Source organism: Patiria miniata, unplaced genomic scaffold, assembly GCF_015706575.1.
Source record: "Patiria miniata isolate m_02_andy unplaced genomic scaffold, ASM1570657v1 HiC_scaffold_29, whole genome shotgun sequence".
NCBI lineage: Eukaryota > Metazoa > Echinodermata > Asteroidea > Valvatida > Asterinidae > Patiria > Patiria miniata.
In genome coordinates, this window is record NW_024037068.1 from 25,050,764 (window position 1) to 25,073,664 (window position 22,901).

The following is a 22,901-nucleotide window of genomic DNA, read 5'->3' on the forward strand; positions in this document are numbered from 1 at the left end:
GAACAAATAACAATGGAGTATATATGATTTGGGTCCAGAGTACAAAATGAGTAATGAAATGAGCATTACGGCCTGAAATTCTCGGCATGTGTTGGCATACCCATCTTGTGGCATAACCACATACGTATTTCATGTCGTGTCTAATCAAGGCTCGGCACGGCACACGTTGTGTACGTGGTACATAATACACACATTATCAATACACAAATGTTGTTTCTCACCACTGTGCGGCTGGATCACAGTTTACACTCAACAGCTCGATTTTTCGGAGACAAAATTGTGACCACCGAAATTCGTTCTTGCATGGTTTTCGCAAGAATCAAACAGAAACGCCCAGCTGTTAAAGGGTGGTGTCTATTATTTCAAAACGCTATGAAATCCCCTGAAATCCCCAAAAATGTCATGCTTTGAATTGTTTGAATATCATATTTCAAACATTGAAAAGGAAGGTTGAACAAGGTTGAAAAGGAAACCAACTAATAATGTCTTACCGTTCCCAAGAAAAAAACCAACAAACACAAACCACGGTTTATTTACATCGGACACGACGGAGTATAAAACGTGTTTCCTGTCGTTTTCATACAATGTACAATACACGTTTGGTGTGTCTGGTATTCCACACTTACCCAACGCCGTGCTTACGAACAGCAGTGACCAATCACCAATGCACGGCACGGTGTGTGATTTCTTACACATCCGCAAAACGCAAACAATTCCGGATGGAATCACAACTAGCACGAACAGCCCGATTTTTGGGGGTCGCAAAAGAGGACCCCGAAAGTCACAATAACACAATAAGACTACAACAGCGCCCAGTTTTTTTTAAAGGATAGTTGTGTGGTTGTTTTACTTTTAAATCTCGGTATTAGACACCCTTAATCATAAGGAAGAGCTTGAATTTTGCGATAAAAGAATCCAACCCAAATAATTGTATCTCAGAAATTGATAAAAATAAATATATATAACCATTACATTTAATCAACGCGATTCAGAAAACCGAATGATAAATTTTCTGGATTCGTAAATTAAATGATTTGGAATGCCACAACTTGTGTTGTTTAGTCTTTCAGCTTGTTGAAAAGCGCCACCAAGATAGAATCATCAATATCTACCAAATAGAATCATCAATCACTACCAAACTTATGAGACACGACGCGTAACAGACCGAAATGGACTTCTATATCCCATGTAGAAAAATAACTGATCTGATAAAAAGAGCTTATAATACTTCTGAAAAGGATGGTTGAGAAAGATGATCACGTGCAACTTTCTGCACAGCTCAAAGCAAGTTGCGTCGATGCATAAGCTTTTGCGGCTGAAGGCCAATCCGAGCACGTTATAGCAATGGTATCACGAATGCCCCCCCTTCCGTGGCAAAATCGTGTGATAGCTGTTCAAGTAATCCATCACAGAGCAATTGCTGAGTACAATAGCGTGCACAATGGTTTTTCCATTGTAGGTGCCCTCATGAGTGTACAGCTACTGATCACGTGCAAGAATTCGTCGAAAAATTCTTTAAAGAAGTCGTAATTAAGTTTCGTTTGAAAACAACAGGGGGCGCAATTCATATTCAAAGTGAGTCACATAAGTGACTTCCCGCCTCGAAACCATACCAACATCATTGGCTGGTACCAGGGGCTGATGGGGGCGCTGTTCAGAACCGACAGTTATGCACAACTACCAAAGTTTTGCCTTTCTCGGGAACGGTAAGACATAAAGCTTTGTTTCCTTTTCAACCATACGTTTTAAAAATAGTTGAAGTTAACTTTCCGGAACATGAAATATTCGGGGATTTCAGGCCGTAATGTCCCTTTAATTATCAATTTTATACTCTGGACCAAAGTCCTGGATACATCATTGTGCATATGTCAACTGTATTACACTTGAACTCTGTATTATGGGAAACGTAAGTGTACACGTATTGGTTACCTTATCTTTGTGCAATAACACCAAGGGAACGTACGTTTCACTGCAAAGAATAACTGTTACCAACAAGCACCACTACTGCTACAATATACAATAATAATTATTCGCATGTCATATTGCAAGCACCGTCATGGCGGCCCATAACGTCGACGTTTCGTCCAAAACATCGGGTTACGACATCAAACCTAGACATGTTTCAGATTTCGCGCAGACTGAGGATGAGCCCGTCAAAGCCCCCTCCGGAGTCAGAAGACCGCCACACCCCATGAAGACAGCTGGTCTCTTCTCAAAATTAGTATTCTTGTAAGATAAGTTATGCACCCTTTTATACCTGCACATACACCACATCAGGCCATCAGCCTGGGGGTTTGGTCGGTATCAAATCAGGACATAAATTATTATAGTGAGCATGCGCAAGGTGTACCGCCCTTAGAGTGGTAACAAGCATTTTGATGGACATTTTGAGAAAAAAGGTGATAACACCCAAAAGCTGCCACCGCTGCAATGCTATCACATATTTTTCAACTCCGGAGGTGTATACATTGCCAAAAATCGCTATGACGATTATTCCCCTCATTTGATACCGGTGGCCAAAACAATGGACCGAGGCTGATGGCCTACGTATCCCGTAGGCCTGCACAATGACGCGCCACTTCATTTCGTACAGTGTTTTTCTGTTACCGTAAACTGTAACCTTTAGTCAGTTAGTGAATGTGATTCTGAAGTGGAGTTTGTTTCTACCGATTTGCTTTAACATACTGGGGCATTTTGTGTTTTGTTGAAAATCTTAAGCGTATTTTTTTTAAGTTAAAAACCTTTTCAGCAATTTTCTGGTATAAAATACATATTTATAAGCAAATTATACATAACAATTTTTTGACGATATATCTTCTGATCTGTATCTGTATGGTTACGTTGCAGAAACCTATTCAGGCATTATCGCAATGGAGTATAGGTACTCAAGGCACTAGGAGTTATGTATATTATTAGATGAATGAAGTACATGAGAAATATGAGACCCATTATGTAGCACCTTATAAGGGTTTACAAGGCGCTGCGGCCACTGTCAGGACGGGGCGAACCCCTTCTCTTAGTGACAAGTTTTAATGGGTTCTTTAACGTGCATTACACAACACACGGGACCTACGGCTTTATGTCCCATCCGAAGGATGAAGCAGGAATGGTTAAGTGCCTTGCTTAAGGGCAAAAGTGTCCGCCGGCGGGCTTGACCCACGTCACTGTTGCCTCTGAAACACCAGAATATGAGTCCGGTGTTCTTAACCGCTAGGCCATGACACTCCACTGATTTTTTTTTCTGTCTAAAACCATCATAACTGTAAGTCTTAGACAATCCGCCAGGAACAATTACCCTTCCGTTTTGATATGCTAGTTGCTGCTGCCTTGATTTGCATTTCACTGAGAAAAAAAAAACGATTCAGTAATTCTACATGGAAAGTAAGCAAATACTAAATCAAACACAAAGTGCGCATTAAATACTGACACAATCACGTATTGTAATGTTCATAACCTCCTTTGCTTTCAATTCCATACATAATCATTTTCTTCTTGAAGCTGGATGTTTAATTTCTTCCGTCGAGGCTACAAGAGACCTCTTGTTGAAACAGACTTGTATGACGTTCTGCCTGACGACTCCGCTGTTATTGTGGTCGGTAAACTCGAGAGGTAAAGTATGTGCCAGTGCAATACCCTATCACAAAATAAAATGTATGCAACAAAGTGTCAATAGTCTTTGAGCACACTAAGGGCTTTCAGATCAATGACAATAATATGAACAAGTACATCTACATCTGACTAACTATGGAGAGTGAAAACAATATGATATTTTACTATTGTAAATCTTAATTGTATGTTATCGTGGGTATGTCAAGTATGATCTTTGGAATCCCTTCTCCATGCAGGGAGTGGAATAAAGAAATTAAGAAAAGTGAAGCCACGGGAAAGCCTTCGTCTCTTCGATGGGCGTTGCTTAGAGCTTTTGGCTGGCATTACATGATACATGGTTTGCCTGCATTCATTGAGGTAACCAAAACCATCTGTTTAGTGTGAATTATTGCACTAGAGATCTGTGGAACTTTTTCAAAAGAAAATAAATGAATATAAAACCGACTCGAAAACGGTCACCAGAAAGTAGAAGTTGTTTTCCTGGACGTCGCCAGGATTTTTTTCCTAGAGGGAGGTGGGGGGGGGGGGGGAGTATTTTTCCCCAAAACTTCTTTCGTTTTCTCGACATATTCTTTTTACCGAGCGCGGTCAAGGGAACATTCACCCTAACAGCCCCCATGAAATTAACAGCAACATTTTTGTTCTTGTTTCCTTGTCCCCTCTTTCATCACTTATTGCTTAACAGACGGCATATTTTGCCCGTTTCAAAGCTGACCTGTCCACACTCAAATGCCTTGTCCCTGGAGCAGTGTGCCGAGTCCACTGAACGGTCAAACCAAGGTTTGTCGTTTGGATATCGAGTCACTTTTTTCTTTGAAATGCACAGCTCCTCACACAACTTGATGTAGTCCATTGTGAACTCTGCACATTCATCCAAATCAGCTGCACTTTCTGTAAATAAGACCGATTCAGTTCAAGCAAAACATGCATGCAGTCGCTGAATACCCTCATATGTCCACCTTGGAACAAGGCATTCATCTGGTTTCTGGCGTTTAAGCTGTTGCTTATGTGCTGGAACCAGGAGTTCCACATTATAGTCTGAGTTGCCAAAAGGGGCTCGCTTCAGCGATCTGCAGGCTCCCTTAATTGTTGTACAACAATGGTCCAGGATTATATTTTGGCAAGTTGCACAATCCACATGTTAATAGTGCTTGGGTAAACCCTTCTTAAGGTTACAATGATTGGAATCCCCGGGGACAATGAAAATGATAAAGCACAATTTCTACAGCGATTTATGAACTGTATTCACTCTGAGGTAGGTATCGCTGCTAATACGATGATGGTTGCCGTGGTCAAAGGGCCGATGGATAATCAACGATATTTTCTTAAAAATGGCAGCGGGGATTCCGCAAAAAAAGAAGAAGTTATAATCCACCCCTACAATTTGTTGTCAGGAATGGGTCTAGTGTTTGTACATGTTTGAATACAAATCACTACGGACAATATTAAATGCTGTTTACATTATAAGAAACTTTTAAAAGGTTGTTTCAACAATAAATCGTAAATTCGTATATGCAACCCGTGTTTCGTTTATTCTGATATCTGTCTTACTTCTCATACATGTGTTTTGGATGTGGATATTATCAACATTAGGTCGTCTTGAAGATGGCCCAGCCAGTGATGCTGAGTCGTCTTGTTCTGTACTTCTCCACGGACCTCGTGTCGACCACGGAAGCCTACTTGCAAGCATTGGGCATGTCCTTGTCTTCCCTGCTCATACTTATAGCCGGCCATTTTTGCTACTTCGGCTATTGGATCACAGGAATGAGGCTAAGGACGGCCTGCTCGGGTCTCATCTTCAGAAAGGTGATTCAAGATTTCAAGTAGGAAATTGGAGCATGGGGTGAAACCAACATGGAGTAAATCCAGCATGGTGTAATACCCTATAAGGCCTACCGTTCAATCAGTATAAGGTACTAATCCTCCTACTATTTAAGAGGTCACAAACGGTCAAAATGTTTCTATCTCACCTCCTGGCATACTGTGTACAGACCAGGTGACAATACAAACCAAAACCCCATCATGTTGTCAAATACAAAAGATGACAGCACCAGTAACAAAAAACGCGCCCATACGTAGCAAACTCAGAGCACAGGATTACTCCAGCGATGCGTATTCATTCAATTAGTAATCTCAGCAAGGATAGCTTAAGCACAATATGATATTGGTAAGAGGATCCTCGCAGTATTCTCACATTTTTATGTCCTTATAAAGTACAAGTGTTATAGCTAACTTTTTTCCCTTCTCAATATTGCAGGCCTTAAGACTCAGCAACCTAGCTTTAGGAGAAACGACAATCGGTCAACTGGTCAACATCTTATCCAATGACGTCAACAGATTCGATTTGGTAGGTGCCCCCCCCCAAAAAAAAAAAATCAAAAAAACGCGTGTGACTTACAATTATCTACGATACTCCATAGTGGAAACTGTTTGTGTTGTAAAACTGTGGTGACAAATTGAGCAGAAATTGAATCCTCTGATAATTATTTGGGTGTGACCAATATATCAACTTGATACTGTAAAGAACACTTTGGAACCAATGTGATGCGAAGTGATGCAGCGAAGCTCGTCCGTCGTGCAATACTTGATTCGCAGAGTATTCATTGAATTACATTTTTTGTTTCATGCAAGTAATGAATTTTAATTATCAACTCATTTGCGTATTCTCTTTAATGAGCAGTGCAGGCAAAGAAAACCTATTTTATACCCAAATTTACCCAGGTGCTATCCGAGAGTGTCGACGAAATGTATTCGAAAATCCTCCCGTTTCGGTCAAGTGACACTAACGGCTACGTACTACCCCTTATATTCATCAGAAATAGTCAGAATATTTTGGTCTGGTAAGCAGACTAAAAGCCGTCGATCATAGGTACTATCGGACTATAGGTGTTGCTCTTCATGGCATAACAATGCCGACAATCGCGCGACGTTCAAAAAACACTCGTGAAAAAAATGTTGTTGGACAGGATAAATTATCCTTACTTGTTGGCTACACCACTTCGATGAGACATTGTGTGAGCATTTAATGTAACATTCTGACTGTTAACCAGGTACTGTGTCATCGTGCACCAGATGTAATAGCAACTCTAAAGTCAAAACGGATATCAATCGATCAACCCCAATCGATCCCACATACTTTCCCCATTTCGTATGTCAGAAGTTGCTTAATAATGAATCAAGCTGCCTCGTCTCCTTCTTGTTAGGCTTTCCGGCTCCTCCACTACCTCTGGATAGCTCCTCTACAGCTGACTATCGTGGTCGCCCTAGCCTGGAGAGAGATCGGAGTGTCTTGCCTTGCCGGGACTTCCATTTTGATCTTCATGGCACCCCTCCAAATTTACATTGGGAAACTAGCTTCCAAATTTAGGTAATCCTGGGTGCATTCAGAAACCTATCGTGATATCCCTTTTGACTTATTCTTGGGTAAACTGTCGATCAGATAACCATTGGGATAATGTTTGCTTATAAACGGCAGTTTTAGACCCCCCGTTTCAATTGGTATTTTAGCAGTGTCAAATATTGCCTTGAGAATGCTCGCTATTACTAGCATAGTACCATTAATCACCACTCGGTGCAACAGCTATTACACTACCACTACACCTGACTACACCTTTCAGTATAATATGGTACCAATGTCTTCGAAGTAAGCAATTGTCTGGTATGTGCATATTTTGTTATACAAACCCTATACATAGTGAAATGTTTTGTTATAGAAACCAATAACTTCATACTCTACTAACCTCCAATGCATGAGGAGTGTTTCTTTTTTTCATTTGAAACTGCAAACGACCTCAATAAAGTCCCCAGATCTTTGCAGAAAAGTTTATATTGTGCTTTCTCCCTTTCAGATCCAAAACGGCCTTGTTGTCGGATGCAAGGATCCGCATCATGAATGAAGTGATATCTGGCATACGCGTCATCAAGATATACGCGTGGGAACATTCGTTTGGAAAACTGGTCGCCGAAAGCCGAGCGTAAGTTGAATTCCCTCTTCCAAGATTTGCTCAGAGCAATGGCAGATCCACAACCAAATTTCGGGGGCAAAGAGGTGTGCGTAACTGGTGGCTTGCGAGGAAGATTTTAGTTCATTTCCTCAAAAATAAGATGGATATGAGGGATTAAAGTCAATGAGCTTACCTGTTGACAAGGCTTGTTTTCAACTGTCTGTGGCCTCTGGCTGCTGTGAGGAGCCCTTTCGGCCTTTGCCAATTCCTGTCAGTTCAGGTGATTATTTAGAACTGGCAGACCTACCGAGTACACACTCGGTAGGTGTTCAAATTCACGATGGTCAGACGATTGGCAAATAAACCGGTTTTCCCAAATGAGTACTCTGCAGAATAAAAAGCATGGTTTTTCGTACATAGTTTTGCTTCTTTCTGTCTACAGAAAGGAGGTACGAAAGATTTTACACAGTGCCTATTTGCACGCAATAATTGGAGCCCTCCGGTTCGATGGCGCTCTGTTGACGACATTCATCACATTCATTGTCTACGCCTCTCTGGGAAATCCTGTCACGCCCTCTAAGGTCTTCCCCCTGCTCGCACTGTTCTACAGCGCCAGGATTTGCCTGTCCAACAATTTCCCATTCGCGATCATGCACGGATCGGAGGGACTCGTCTCCATTCGAAGGATTCAGGTGAGAATTGCAAAGAGAAAATCCTCACGCCGGCGAATTAAGACTATAATGAACCGAGTCTCAATAAATGAAGCTCAACTTTCTAAATTGTCGAGTTCCCAAAGTGTTCCCCGTCATTGGTGGTTGTTGGCTTCCAACCGTTCAGAGTACTTGACTCCATTCAAAGACTTCGGGTGATAAAGACCTTGATGAACAGTTACACTTGAGATAATTACAGTAGACTCTTAATAAAAACAATGTTAATACAGATTCATGTTATACATGTGTTACAACCATAAGCCTTTGGTCGCGGCTGTTAAAATTATCTGCACGGTGAACAGGACCCGCATTCTAGTAAATACAACACTCTGAATTACATGTAACACACCCTAGGTCCGGCGTGGTATGCTGTATACAAAAGAAGGTGTCTTTCATAGTGTCTATAGTTATACTTGTTTGCTTCTGACCAGATGTTTTTGCTGATGGATGAGCTGCAGAGACACGTAAACGAGCCTAATACGGACGTCATGGATGATATTTTCCTGGAAGAGCAAACGGCCCTATTGGACGAGATCAAAGCAGATGATACCTTAAAGAATGATAAGTTGGACATTTCAGAGCATCCAGAGAGCGCACAAACAAACAGAACGAATAGTGTGATTGAGTCTGCGGACAATGGTGAGTTGGTTGACTACCTTAGAACTGCCGTAAGCGAGGAAGAGGAACCAGTCGAGACTAATCCTCATGCGAACAAGCTCAATACTGGGACAGACGTACGGGCCCAAATTGTCGTGGAGAATATGTACGGATCTTGGAACAAGGTAGAGTTGCCTTTAGTAATAATTATAATATTGTCGATAATCATACACGTCGGGAAACATTCATATAGACTTGTGCACTGAAAAATAATTCGCTTTTTCCCACCCCTAACCCCAATTTCCCTCAGAGTAACGCCTTTTTTGTATTTTTTTACTAATTGGAACATGAGCAATCGATCCAGTGTGTTTGCGACACTGAAATATTGCCTCTCAATAGGAGCTGAGGCATTTAAAAGACGTTGAAATTCCACACGTCTCCTAATGGTAAACCTCCCACGCTGAAGTGTGGACCTAAATGGTATAATTGCGATAGTATTACTAGCAACCCCAATAGGTGGACACTTCATAGACTTGTGCACAAAATTACCCTAGCCCTAACCTTAGCCCTAACCTTAAACCCTCAACCTTAAACCATAAACCCTATCCCTAGCACTGGTCCAAATGGCGATTTTAGGGAATAGGGCGACAGTACTTGATCTGTCGCCCTTATTAGTTTCATCGCCCTATTATACAAAAAGTCGACCCAACCAAGAAAATGTCCATATCACCATAACGGGTATTTATAAAGCGCACGTATCCACCAGTAAGGCGCTACATCATTATTATCCTGCTCGCTTGGCCAATGAAAGATTCCAAATACCATCAAAGCTCCACGTGGAGCATACAGCTCGATGCTGCCATTTAGGCGCAAAGCAGCCAAAATCTACCACTATAACAATCTCTACCCTCAAAAGTACCCATTTACTCCGGGATGGAAAAAAGCAATAATTGACAAAGTGCCTTGCCCAAGGGCACAAGCACCATAGCTGCAGGCTGGACTCGAACCCACAACATGCAGAAGTACCCGCAGACCACAAATTCAATGTCTCAGGCCAGGTGGAGACCACGGCACTGCAGTATCGCCATAACATTGTCCGATGGAACGATGGAAGTAAAATTCGTGTCATCGTTGTTTTTCCACGAATTCTTTATTCGATTCAAAGTAAAAATGTCGTGTAAAACACAGTCAGATATAAAATTGTTTTTAACTCAATCAAAAGGACACCAGGAACACAGTGCTACAAGACGTCAGTTTCCGAATTCAACCAGGGGAGTTGCTTGCAGTCATTGGGCCTGTTGGGTGTGGCAAGGTGAGTAAACCAAATGATTCGAATCCGGTGAATCCTTTCTTAGACATATTGTGGTGGATTCTCCTCGAACCGGAGCCCTACAAGCAGTCTAAAGGCTAAGGGATGCAAGTTCGTTTTGGTGAAAGTTTACCACCGAAAGAACTGATTGGCTAACTCTGCCTAAATAAGTCAAATAGGCACTGCATGACACCTGGATTCGGACCACAACAATGGAAATATAGTTAATTGAATCAACAATTGCCTTTTTGGATAATGGATAATGAATTTCACATGACCTGATTGAGCTTCTTGGATAAATCAATTTATTACTCCGACGTCCTGTTGATCCGACGTCCCAGTGGTCCGACGTCCCAGTGGTCCGACGTCCCATTGGTCCGACGTCCCATTGGTCCGACGTCCCATTGGTCCGTTGAAACATTACTGTGTAGTTCCACTGGTTCAGGTTGACTGACCCTAACCTAAACCCTTACCCTAACCCTAACCCTATGGGGCGTCAGACCAATGGGGCGTCGGGCCAATGGGACGTCGGACCAATAGGACGTCGGACAAATTGGACGTCAGACTATAGAGATGTCCCCTTTGCTCCACCCTGTGACATTGCTCACTGGGGAAAATTTCCCTACATTGCGCTAGTCTCCTAACCAGTCTACATGTGTGTCGCACTTTTGCCACATATTTACTTTACTCTTCATTTTGGTGTGTGTAGTTCAACTTTCAGTTTTTACAGGTGAGGTAAGCCGCTCACATCCTGTTTAAGTGGTTATGAGATGCTCGAAGTGTTCTCCTGTTCTCCAGATTCTCCACAATTTCTCTTGACTGGTAGAGTCAGTCAAAGACCGATTAGATAGTTATGATTGCACTCTTGTGTTAGGCCCCCGCTTGTAAAACGTCAATGAATACACGAAATGAACAGATGTAGGCGTCACAATCTCAAGTGTTTATTGTTTTCTTCCTGACAGTCTTCGCTTCTGGCTGCCTTACTGGGAGAGATACCTACTGTATCAGGAGTTAACACCCTGAATGGTCGGGTTGGCTACACGGCTCAACAGCCCTGGATCCTTTCTGGCTCGCTAAGAGACAACATCCTCTTCGGCAGCAAATACAAGCAGGCCAAGTACCAGCGAATCATTAAACATTGTGCGCTAACCAGAGTAAGTATGTTGGGAGCATTGAAAGTGGCGCTGTTCAATCGCTGGTGATGTTTGCATGACACTTCTTTGGTTTTCGAAATCTTGACTTCGTCTACAGTCTCTGTTCTAGGAGATTTGGGGGCAATTTCTTGAAAGATTTGAGAGACTTTATATTATGCCGCGTTTTGCTTGGGACAACATTGAACTATGTCATCCCGGGACAAAGGTTAAAGAAAACTCTCACGTTGTCTTGACAATTCAGGTTTATTGATAATTCCTAAGCCACAGATGAAAACTCGAGGCTGATACCAAAACTTGAGCTTCTTTTTTTACAGGATATCGAACTGCTTCCTGAAGGTGACCTGACGCTGGTTGGTGAGCGTGGTGTGACCCTTAGTGGAGGTCAGAGGGCAAGGGTTAGCCTCGCCAGGGCCTTGTACAGTGATGTCGATGTGTATCTACTAGATGATCCTCTGAGTGCAGTGGATCCGGCAGTTGGTAGACACCTCTTTGAAAAGTGAGAATATCTACAATAAAAAAAAACACCAAATCTACTTATTTTTAAAGAAACATTTCATTATCTTGAGACGTAACGGCCCTTTGTCTCCCATAGGTGCATTCTCCATGAAATGAGGGACAAAGCTGTGATCATTGTCACCCATCAGCTTCAATTCATTGACAAGGCTGACAAGATTCTCATCCTTCAGGAGGTAATTAAATAAAACGACCTCTAAAATATATTTTTTTTGGCAGCCGCCTTCATTTCGCAGTGTTTCCGGAGATAATCCTACATTAACTTAGTTCACATTATTTGAGGATATCCTCTTTGAGTAGCTGTAAAAAGTGATAGTACATGCTGCAAAGCTGTATTGAGAATTATTATTTTATAGAATCAGTTCACTGCACGTTAATAACGTCAGTCTTGAAAGAAAAGAAATGACAACATTATTTTCTTCTGAAAGGTGGTTATTGTTTTAAGACATTTGTCTCTTGTCTGAAAGGGCAAGGTGGCTGGATACGGAACCTACAAAGAGCTGCAGGAAGACGGCATGGACTTTGCATCCCTTTTGAAGAAGAAATCTGAAGATGGTGATTACGATGGAGAGGATAAGCAGGATGTAAATCCTGAACGACTTGACGACAAGGTGTCCATCTGTTCAGATGACTCGGATGGGGTGCGTTTCTTTGGTTCATGCTCAAAAACTATTCGCAAGTGGATTCCTTCTAAGCATACAATCTAAATGGAATTCATTGATATGATATTACATAAAATGATGCATTATCTAATTGCTTAGGTTGAGACACCTGTTGGTATCGTCCCGGAGGAGATGGCGGCCGGCACTGTGGAGTGGATGGTGTACATCCGGTTCCTCGTAGCGGCTGCAGGGGTCCCCTTTGCGCTCGTCTGGGTCATTGTCGTAGTCGGTGCACAGGTAGATTCTAAATCGCCAGGATAAAAAAAGAAGAGCCTGCTTCTGCCGCCCCAAACTCAATACTAGTCGTGAGGTTTTTTTGTATAATCTGTTTACTTACTTTCATAAAGGAAGTCATTCTAAATCATAAGTAAGCTTGGAAATAATCTGTTGGCTTACTATGGTACACCGTTGATGGACAACATGGTTACCATTGATACTGTGGCGGGGATCTCCCCGGGCCAAACCTAAGTTCGTTGGGACCAAGTCTGACACCTATTAGAGTGTAGCTGATCTTCCCGAACGCAAGCTTTCCCAAGACGAGAGACCACTCAGAGCGACCTCAAGGCCTAGGGAGCAGGTCCGTTTTGGAGGAAATATACCGCCGATTATGATGATTGTGATTACCCACTGTTAATTGCACAATAAACCAACAACAAATACACCTGGACAACAGGATTGTCGGCACAACAAATATGAACGTAATTTATTATACAATAATCAAGAAATAGGCAGTAGTGATTGAGTTTTGATGGGGGTGTTAATTATCAGGGTCACTTAATTACACTTGGGAGTTAACTGACAGCTCAACTAAGCAGCAACGCGCACAGCTTGAACAATGCGCCCAATGTAAACAAGGCACTGCTAAGTCAACAATGTACACTACGGTAAACAATGCACACCAAGTCAGCAACGTTCACTCAGTAAACAATGTACACTAAGTAAACAATGCACACCAAGTTAGCAACGTTCACTCAGTAAACAATGTACCTAAGTAAACAATGCACACCAATGTAAATAACACACGCCAATGTAAATAACACACGCCAATGTAAGCAATGCACGCCAATGTAAGTAATACACGCTGTCAGCCTTAACCTGATTTACGCCTTACCCATGCAAGCTAGCGTCAGCATCGTTCCGTACATTCACTTGTACGGCTGCGCGTCAGCATCACACAGCGTAACTTCAGCACAGTCAGGGCCAGCGCCTTACACAGTGCGCGTCAGCATTACCTAAAACACAGAACGCGAGCAATACACGACCGTACTGTCCGCTGTCCACAGCACAACACCTTCGCGCGATCACGTGAATAGCCCTCACGTGAACAAGCATACGCCGTACAAACACATATGCATGTACTAAACCTATGGGCCTTAGGCAACCAATAGCGTACGCGCATTCAGCCACTAGGCTCTTACGCTCCGCCCAGTCACCAACACACAGTGAATTTACGTTAGTGCAATAGGGATGACGTTGTAAATAAACTAGCTATAAGTCCCTACCCTTTCCGTTACAATACTGTGTTTGTTTGAAAATAACAAACATAAACGGCATTCTATAGAATTGGCTCATCTAGGCTACAGTTTCTGCTTCTCTGCTTTTGGTTTAAGGCATTGCTTTCTTACGCGGATGTCTGGCTAGCGATGTGGACAAACGAAGAAGAGAACGATCTGGTGGACAGAAATATTACCAGTCAGGTTGGTTGACGGTTAGGATCAGTATCAGGAAAGGTATGGCGTACCTAGGCATTTACTAAAGTGCACTTGATCAGTCCAGTCCAGTCCAGTCCAGTCCAGTCCAGTTCACTTCACTTCACTTCAATTCAATATTACATTTATTTCCATACTAAAAAATAACATAATAGAAAGCAGAATACAATATTGTGGAGGCACAATCCTAATAAGCCAAGGCTTGTAGCGGAGTGCCTTTAGAAACGAGAACAAAGACATGAAATAATCAAATAGTTAGTTAATTAAGTCAAAGACAAAGATAAACAAGGGGACAAAGTATTCTGACCAGAACTTAGATCAAGAAAAATGACTGGGGAAAAAAACCCATAAAAATAGCGAAAAGAGATGGCAACGCTGGAGAACAAACCAAAGGAGGAAAAAAAAACAATCTATGCTTCATATTGGGAGATAAGATACTCTTTGAAGGAGTTCTTAAAAGAGCCCATGGAGGTTTTGGACTTGATTGGTCAATGCTATTCAAAAGACTGGGACCGTAGAAGCGAAGTGTGTTCTTGTACTGAGATGTGCGCGTGAAAGGTATGTATAGGTTGGTGTGTGATCTACTCAAGATACGTGCAGTTACATTGAAAAGGACAGGAGTTTTGAAAGCTAGCGAGTAGGCGCAAACTTTAATTCTGGGTTTTTTTTTTTTTTTTAACTTGATCCCCCAAGAGTTCAACTGTCTGTGCAGACTACTCACGAGAGCAAGGGCGCCTCGAAGAACGTAGCGATGACATTGAATGCAATTCCAATCAGGCCTGAAAAAGTGATTATTGTAACAAACGATTACTCAAATGTTAGTAATGTGACAGGTAACACCTCCAAAAACGCTTGGCCTAGCTTACTGTTTTTTTTTTTTCATTTTGTCCTCTTTGCAGTATTATCAGGACGGTACGGAGTACGGCAACCGGTCATACTACATCAGAATATACGCCATCTTGTGTGGAGCTACCACCGCCGCCTCGTTTCTTCGGGCCTTTCTGTTCTATCATGTCTTTGTTACGGCATCAAAGGCTCTTCACAACCAGATGTTTGACGCTATCATCAGAGCGCCCATGCAGTTTTTTGATACAAATCCCGTGGGTGAGACACTGTCATAATCAATCACCGCGTTGGTCAAGTGCAATCGATATCCTTGAAGGCAATGAGAAGTTCATGTTTTTGTAGTTTACATTAAAACAAAGAATTTTGTGCGTTATATATGTACATCATCGAGGCCCTGAGTTTGTTCAATCATACTGCAGGGCCTGCACACATACCCACATCACAGTTGGATGGATCATTATTAGACATTCGTGTGCACCGAATGGGCACGTGATCTGATTCGGGCTCTACGCCAACCTCGAAGGGGTTCATGGGAGATCTTTGATACCACATATTGCCTGCACGGTGGCAAAATGTAAACATCCTGCCACAAATGCATGGACCCGATGGATGTATATTTTGGTTCCAGGTCGGATTCTGAATCGCTTTGCTAAGGATATCGGCTACATGGATGACGTTTTGCCATCCACATTCACCGAATTCCTTGAGGTAAAGTACACATTACACAAACAATATTATCTGTATATTAAAAACACAAAAAAGTTGCCTTCTAATGACAATTTCTAACCAATTGTATTTACTTAAATATTGATTCTCTGAGTATCTTGAAAAGTCAATCAAAATACCTGATGGTCAATGCCTCCATTTCCTGTTGTTAATTAATGTCATTGTTTCATCTTCTTCTCCAGCTTTCTTTAGGTGCGATTGCAACTGTCATCGTGATCTCCATCTTCAATCCTTTTTGCCTCGCTTTCACATTGCCGATTGGCTTCGTCTTTCACTTCACAAGGAAGTACTACTTAGCCTCCTCTCGAGACGTTAAAAGATTAGAAGGAAAAGGTAGGCCAGTCTTGAACGTTGAAATGCATGATCACAAGACCACATGTAAAATGATGTACAATGGAGAAAATACCTCTGTCACAGTTAGTAACGTATCCAGCAGGGGGAAGAAAGCGCAGGAAGGAGCAGGAAGGAGCATTTCCCTTTGAACTTTTGCTTACTTTTTAAAGAAAACAAATACCACATTTACGCTCCAATTTAAATTTCCAGATAATTTTGAGCTTGGTTTTCAGCAAAATTATGTACGCCCCTTTAGATTAAATATACCATTTGCTCCTTTAAACAAAATTGGGGCCGTTAATTATTTTCTTTTCAGAAACATTACCTGTTTTGTCCCATGGACCCAAACCTGTTTGTTACGGCAATAGTTACTCACAGTTCTTGATGTAGCTTGTCACTAAACCTGATATTCTTTCCTAATGAACTCGTGAGGACTTCAGACATCAAACACATTTTCAGTTGCGTCTTGTTAATGCGATATTTTGACCGTTAGTTATCATGTGCACCTGTTTCAGCTCGCAGTCCGGTATTCTCCCACCTGTCAGCCACCCTGACTGGTCTGAGTACCGTCCGCGCCTTCAAGGCTCAGCAGCGATTCACCGCGGACTTTGACGGGTACCTGGACGGCCACACTAGGGCCTGGTTCCTATTCCTGTCTGCGGCTCGATGGTTCGGTGTTCAGCTGGATTTCTTGTGTGTATTAGTTATCACCGGAGTCAGTTTGACCTGCATCCTTGCCGCAGATCGTAAGTTAGTAACTACACCTATTATATCAGCCCAGTAAACAGAAGATAATGACATTTAATAATGAGTACACAAGTTTTACCCGACTATATCGTGGACTTACAGTGCCTCAATCGTTTGTTGATTCGGATAACAATTTACGAACTTTTAAGAGGAATTCATTCAAGTGTGTAGGCAATCGGTATGTTGGCTAACATTTGAGAGTAAATCCGACTTTATAGGACAAGTTAACTTGATATAAATCAAGACAATACAGCAGTTGAGGACAATTTCAATATTCATTCTTTTTTAGACTCTTTTGGGGTAAAACTAAACAAAAATGCTTCAAATGTGCTTAGGATTTGCATATACATGTACAATGGCTATTATACACATGTGTATGTACACTGCTCATGTGGATGCGTGTTTGCACAAGTGACACGTGTACAAATACCGACACTGTCACCCAAATGAGCACATTTGAAGAAAAAAAAAATACTGTTACCAGGTAAACCCATTATTGTTCGGAATGTAGGGCTTAGACCAATCTACTAACTATTAGGGACAAAGTAATTAAAGAGATGTTAGTCCTTACTTCGTCTTCAAGCTTTGCGCATCCTTTTAATTACAAGAGGTACCATCTAAGAATTGAGCTGACCGCCATCTTGGATTCACCTATAACAGCTTTAGGTAATTAGTAATGATCAAAAGAGAGGGCTATTTCACTTTAGAAGGCGTAGCAGATATGCTACATACAGCCACATGTGATGAATTTGGTATATTATTGGTTTGAACAAATTGCCAAAGTCCGTGTAGCGGATAACCTGGTTCGATATGTTTTCCCCAAAGTTCTTGATCTCAACTCTGGCATTGTCGGTCTCTCCTTGATCTATGCCATGAGTCTCATGGGGGAGTTCCAGTGGGCGGTGCGACAGAGTGCAGAGTTAGAAAACCAGGTACGTCCGTACAGTATTCCCTCTTCCCAACGCCATTCTTCTGGCTATGGCTTTTTTCACCCTGTCTCTTTGCCAGCACTAAAGCTGTCGACACAAAGTTTATCCCGTGCATTTGGACAAGACCCAAGTCAGATGCGAGACGATCAGCAATCATGGTGATATCATGGTCAGCTATCATGGTCAGCAGAGAGATGTCAGAGGAGGTGATAAACTACAATATTAATCTGGCGACCAACGTTTAGTTTGATTTAGTGGCAAGATTTCATTTCAAAGCGGGACACTTCCAAAGTCGATGCATGCAATTGGGATGAGCTCAAGTGCGTCTATGCAGGACTCGACAACATTCGAGCGTTTCATCAGAATTCAGTCTGTTTTGACGTCAGAATATTTTGTCGACAGTACAAGCTGAATTTTTTTTAAGGATATCTGTGTCATCATACACTGACACTCTGTCATTTATGTACATTCAGATGACTTCAGTGGAGCGTGTTTGCCAGTATATCGATATCAAACCGGAGGCACCGTTGCAAACCGATCACATGCCACCTCCAGACTGGCCACAAGATGGCGGCATTACGCTCCAAGACGTCTCTCTGAGATACAGTGATGATGGGCCATTGGTACTACGCGAAATTAACTGCGCCATCAGGCCAACAGAAAAGGTGAGACTACATGTCCATGTATGCAAACGAAGGTTCTACTTTACATGCAAAAAAATGCGCGTCAGAATCAGGCATCAGACGAGGGATTGGAAGAAGGAAGAATCTACATGTACTTTCCGATGTGATCGATAACCTCAGTCCTATCAATCTTCTTTTTTGTTTTTTTTTATTGTGTTATTATTAAATAAGGGTAAGAACGTGTACCAGCATGAATTTTCAAGGAAGGTTGGATAAATTTTCTCTCAGGATTACTCAAGACTTCCATCAACTGTAGCTTAGTTTAAGATTAACCGGTTGGAACACATTTGTGTAGAGTGAATTCGACCAAGTTATACCAAGAACAATTTCGAAGGCTTAAAAAAGCCGTCCTTTCACCCATCATATCGTGGCTTTCAGGTGGGCATCGTAGGCCGGACAGGAGCCGGCAAGAGCTCTCTAATGACAGTACTGATGAGACTGGCTGAGCCCACAGGTACCATAATGATAGACGGTATCAACACAGCTCTGATAGGACTGCATGACCTCCGCAAGAAAGTCTCATTCATCCCACAGGTAATTAAGCCCTTTAACTTAGCAAACTGTACATTATTGTGTTAACAAAAGCGAAATAATCTTCTCGAGTAGGCTGCAGCATGTGTTTTGCTAGTTTTCTGGGACATGTTAAAGATTAGTTCTTTGTTAACGTCAAACATAATGTGTACCTATAAACATTTAAGAATAGTTCATGATATCGTAGAAGCATTTTTCGTGTAACCTTGTTTTGTTTCTCCATGCCCAAAGGACCCAGTTCTATTCAGTGGAACACTTCGCAAGAACCTGGATCCTTTCAGTGGGCACTCGGATTCTGATATATGGAGGGCTTTTGAAGAGGTATGTTTTGTGTTCTGCTGTTGACTATACTCTGTTTATTCATTCAGACTTGTGAGATGACACAACACATATAATTGCAGCTGTTCAATGTTCCTTTTTTCTCGCACATAGCTGTCGCTTGGTATCAATTTCAGCAGTTGATAGTCTAAAAGTGTGAACCTACTAATTAATTATTCTAAGGTTTCCATCGTTGATGGTTTTACACGCAACGGGGCTTAATTGCTGTTACAAATCTTGCAACAGACAAATCTCTGGAAGATGGGGAATCTTAGAAAACTAGAAGAGGCTACCTGTGGATATGATATCCACTCTTACGAGCGCCTTTTTGTGTCCCAAATTAAAGGTTGAGTTGAAACCAGCGATTGAGGAGCTACCGGACAAGTTGGAGGCAGTCTTGACCGAGGGAGGCACTAATTTCAGTGTGGGTCAGAGGCAGCTACTGTGCCTGGCTAGGGCTATCCTACGCAAGAACAAGATCCTCATAGTGGACGAAGCCACAGCCAACGTGGACATCAGGTGAGTGTACATGCTTAGAAATTATCGAGCAACAGCAACTCCCGCTTTAATTAAATAAATGGTATTATCCACATGGTTAATTATACAGACAATCCGATAACCCGAACATAAACCACTGGAGCTTTACTCTAACCCTGAAACAAATCTAGGAAAGACCACTTCATTACCGTGTTCCTATCTTGCACCAGCACCTGTTTTACAGGGTACATGTTGAGTTGAAGAGCTGAGTCATTTTTCTCTGCGGGTATAGACGCATACCATTTATGGTCAAAGTGATATAATCTGCGGTTGTTTTAGTTCTGATGGAAAATTAAAGACGGCAAAACCCTCAGTCATATTTGGCAGCAGTTTGAAGTGATCTTAATATTGTCATATAAATAATGAAGTTTCTATTATATTATTTATTTCATTCAATCAAACAGAACTGACCGTTTGATTCAAGCAACCATCAGACGGCGGTTCAAACACTGCACAGTTCTGACAATAGCTCATCGTCTCAACACAATCATGGATTCGGACAAAGTTATGGTAAGATTAAATGTTATGTAAGATTTTATTATAATCGAGTTCTGATTGACCAAGTACAAAAAGTGTTCTTACATTAGTAATTCATTGTGAGGTGATGTGTCGTATTTATCTATCCTAAATATTTTCTTAAATCATTAATACATTCAGAAAGTGATGTATTTTAATTCCCCAGGTGATCATTCAGTCTTGTTGCTGTTTTTCAGGTGCTTGACGCAGGGCAGCTCATCGAGTTTGACGAGCCTTACGTTCTGCTTCAGAAGGAAGACGGTATCTTCAGCAAGGTGGTGCAAGAGACAGGCAAGGCAGAGGCAGTCAAACTCCTGCAGATCGCCAGAAAGACATCAACGACCCTGAAGACGTAGACAAACCCATGTATCCCTTGACAAATTTGACATCAACAAACAATTAATGTTAGATTCACAGTGAAACTGAAAAAAAAACACGAGATGTGAACGAATTTGATCGGCGAGAAGATTGTATTGTCTTCAATAAGGACGTTTGTCGTATTTGAACTTCTGGATTGTGGTAGGGTTTGGTAGAGGCGTTTGAGAATGAACAATGCCCCATAAGCGATAGTTCCAGGGAATAGTAAACTGTGTTGTTGTAGCTGAACGAGTGATGCGTGATGGTCTGTATTGTTGGCTGAAATCTGACATGTAAACTGGTGAGGGTCCATGAATTGTTTGAAGGCAAAGCAAGAATAGTTGAAGCGATAAGCGGTCATTAATATGTAGCCAATTCAGTTACTTCAATACGTGTGTATAATCATTTTTGTATAAATGCCTGAGACAGTATAAAACAAGAACGTTTAAAACCGGCTCGGGCCCTGGTCGCCGATATTGTCACTCACCTTCCATCAGGGCCGTTGTACGCGTCCATGCCCCAATTCGGATTTAAAAAGTATCTTAAGTTAACCTTATTAATTAATATATGCAAAACGGTACTAATGTTCATTGAAAAATAGCATGCTTAGTGTTATATCAACATAAATCAATGTATCAATGAATACATTTACATGTATTCCCTTCAAAAATAATATTGTAATTCGTACTTTTGCATTGAAAGGGTTTATCTTCGAGACAAAAGCCGTACCCAATTGTCACCTTTTTTCCTTGTCATGTAGTTCAGCCTTTGTGGAAATCATGTTATTCTTCAGCGTTTGTTTACGATATTGTTGTGTTTTCATCTTTGTATTTTAATTGGTGTGTTATTTTATCCCAAATTACTACTCTTTGTATTTTTGTGTAAATCATGTAATTCAGCCTTTGCGCTGCCACATCGATTTCTGTGAAATAACCATTATCAATTTAATTCAATTCAACATCTTTAAAAGTATTATTATTGATTTTGTTATTAAATAAGTAAGATATGAATACATGTCATCCTTGCATCGTCATTATTTGTCGGCTACGGTGCTGCGTCCCTGCATGCGTTTATTACTCATGATTTTTTCAATTTTTTTAAGATATGAAATTGGTGACCAATATTATAACAACAAGACGCTGTAAGCTTTGCAATACTATGTAAAAACCCCCTAAGGACAGTTTGGTGTAAAACATTATCATATCCAGACATAAGAAGAGTATGCCCAAGATAACGCAAGTCAAGATTAGATGTAGTCTGAGAGGCGTGAACGGTAGGGCGCCCTCACCTAAAGAACGACCAAAGCGTGCTCCGTGCCGAAGTGTGTGATGGCATTGAACCAGGAAGTCACGTGCGTGTTTCTTATTCTTTCCCCCTATTCCTTGTTATCACATACAACTAGTAGAATAGCTGTACTGAAGGTCGTTGCCAGCAATTCGAAATCAACAAACAGCTCCAAGGGCGGATCCAGAACACATTTTTTTGGGGGGCCCAAAAAAATTGTGGTCCCGCAAAAAAGTGGGTCAAAAAAATTACGGCGTGGGGTTCGGGGCCCGCTTAAGGGCCCCGAAAAAAATGGATTCTATATGCTTTGTGGTGCGATCTGAGGCAATTTCTGACCACTTTAACCAATGTTTTTTTTTGAGGAAAAGATGGTGGTGTACTCATTGCCTGCCTTTATTGCGATGTCACATAAAAAAACCCAATTGGTTTCGGGGTTTTTTTTGGGAGGGGGGGGGGGGACATGGTCCCCTTTGCCCCCCCCCCCCGATCCGCCCTTGAATAGCTCCATCACCCTTTAGGTACAAATGAGCTGTGATTCTCGTTGTACTTTGCACAGTTTGTATCGCATGAGGAAATTGAACTATGTATGCACATTTAAACGTGTTTAGTTTCCTTACAAAAGAAGTTGGTCTAAGCCCAAAAAATAACATCCCTGTTAGCCCCTTAAATACCGTACCTCGCCAAGCCTTTTATATCACTGGTAAGCTTCGACCGATCGCGGACAACACTGTACTACGATCAAAATGATTGAAATAGTTCAATTATTTGTGCATCAGTCAACCCCAACTCTATTCATTAGAGACTCAAAGTGATCGCATGATTGATTGAAACACATTCGCATAATCATGTGCTCGCTCACCGATGCATGGCTTTCAAACGTTCTGCTT

At 41.6% G+C, this 22,901-nt stretch overlaps 1 protein-coding gene across 2 annotated transcripts; it reads left to right on the top strand.

Moving 5' to 3' along the window:
* Nucleotides 1-1,638: 1,638 nt before the first annotated feature.
* Nucleotides 1,639-21,615, top strand: LOC119735955 (multidrug resistance-associated protein 4-like). 2 transcript variants are annotated; one of them, XM_038209932.1, is made up of 28 exons: nt 1,639-1,706; nt 2,050-2,229; nt 3,499-3,609; nt 3,846-3,966; nt 5,203-5,415; nt 5,867-5,956; nt 6,813-6,976; nt 7,458-7,583; nt 7,996-8,245; nt 8,695-9,045; nt 10,083-10,172; nt 11,132-11,323; nt 11,638-11,819; nt 11,916-12,012; nt 12,304-12,477; nt 12,598-12,735; nt 14,109-14,195; nt 15,107-15,311; nt 15,682-15,761; nt 15,962-16,112; nt 16,628-16,858; nt 17,685-17,791; nt 18,262-18,453; nt 18,850-19,005; nt 19,234-19,323; nt 19,667-19,839; nt 20,262-20,367; nt 20,571-21,615. In XM_038209932.1, the coding sequence occupies exons 1-28, from the start codon at nt 1,642-1,644 to the stop codon at nt 20,727-20,729; spliced, it is 4,281 nt and encodes a 1,426-aa protein (XP_038065860.1). In that variant the 5' UTR covers nt 1,639-1,641; the 3' UTR covers nt 20,730-21,615. The 2 variants fall into 2 exon arrangements, with proteins under 2 accessions (XP_038065860.1, XP_038065859.1); XM_038209931.1 differs by lacking the exons at nt 1,639-1,706; nt 2,050-2,229; nt 3,499-3,609; nt 3,846-3,966; nt 14,109-14,195 and having other exon boundaries at nt 20,571-21,611.
* The last annotated feature ends 1,286 nt before the right edge of the window (nt 21,616-22,901 follow it).

Excerpts from the sequence above, each read along its gene's own strand:
- LOC119735955 (XM_038209932.1), top strand. The coding sequence starts at position 1,642 with ATGGGGGCGCTGTTCAGAACCGACAGTTATGCACAACTACCAAAGTTT. Across the intron at positions 11,324-11,637 it reads AACATTGTGCGCTAACCAGA|GATATCGAACTGCTTCCTGA; the intron begins GTAAGTATGTTG and ends CTTTTTTTACAG. Across the intron at positions 15,312-15,681 it reads TTTTGATACAAATCCCGTGG|GTCGGATTCTGAATCGCTTT; the intron begins GTGAGACACTGT and ends TTTTGGTTCCAG.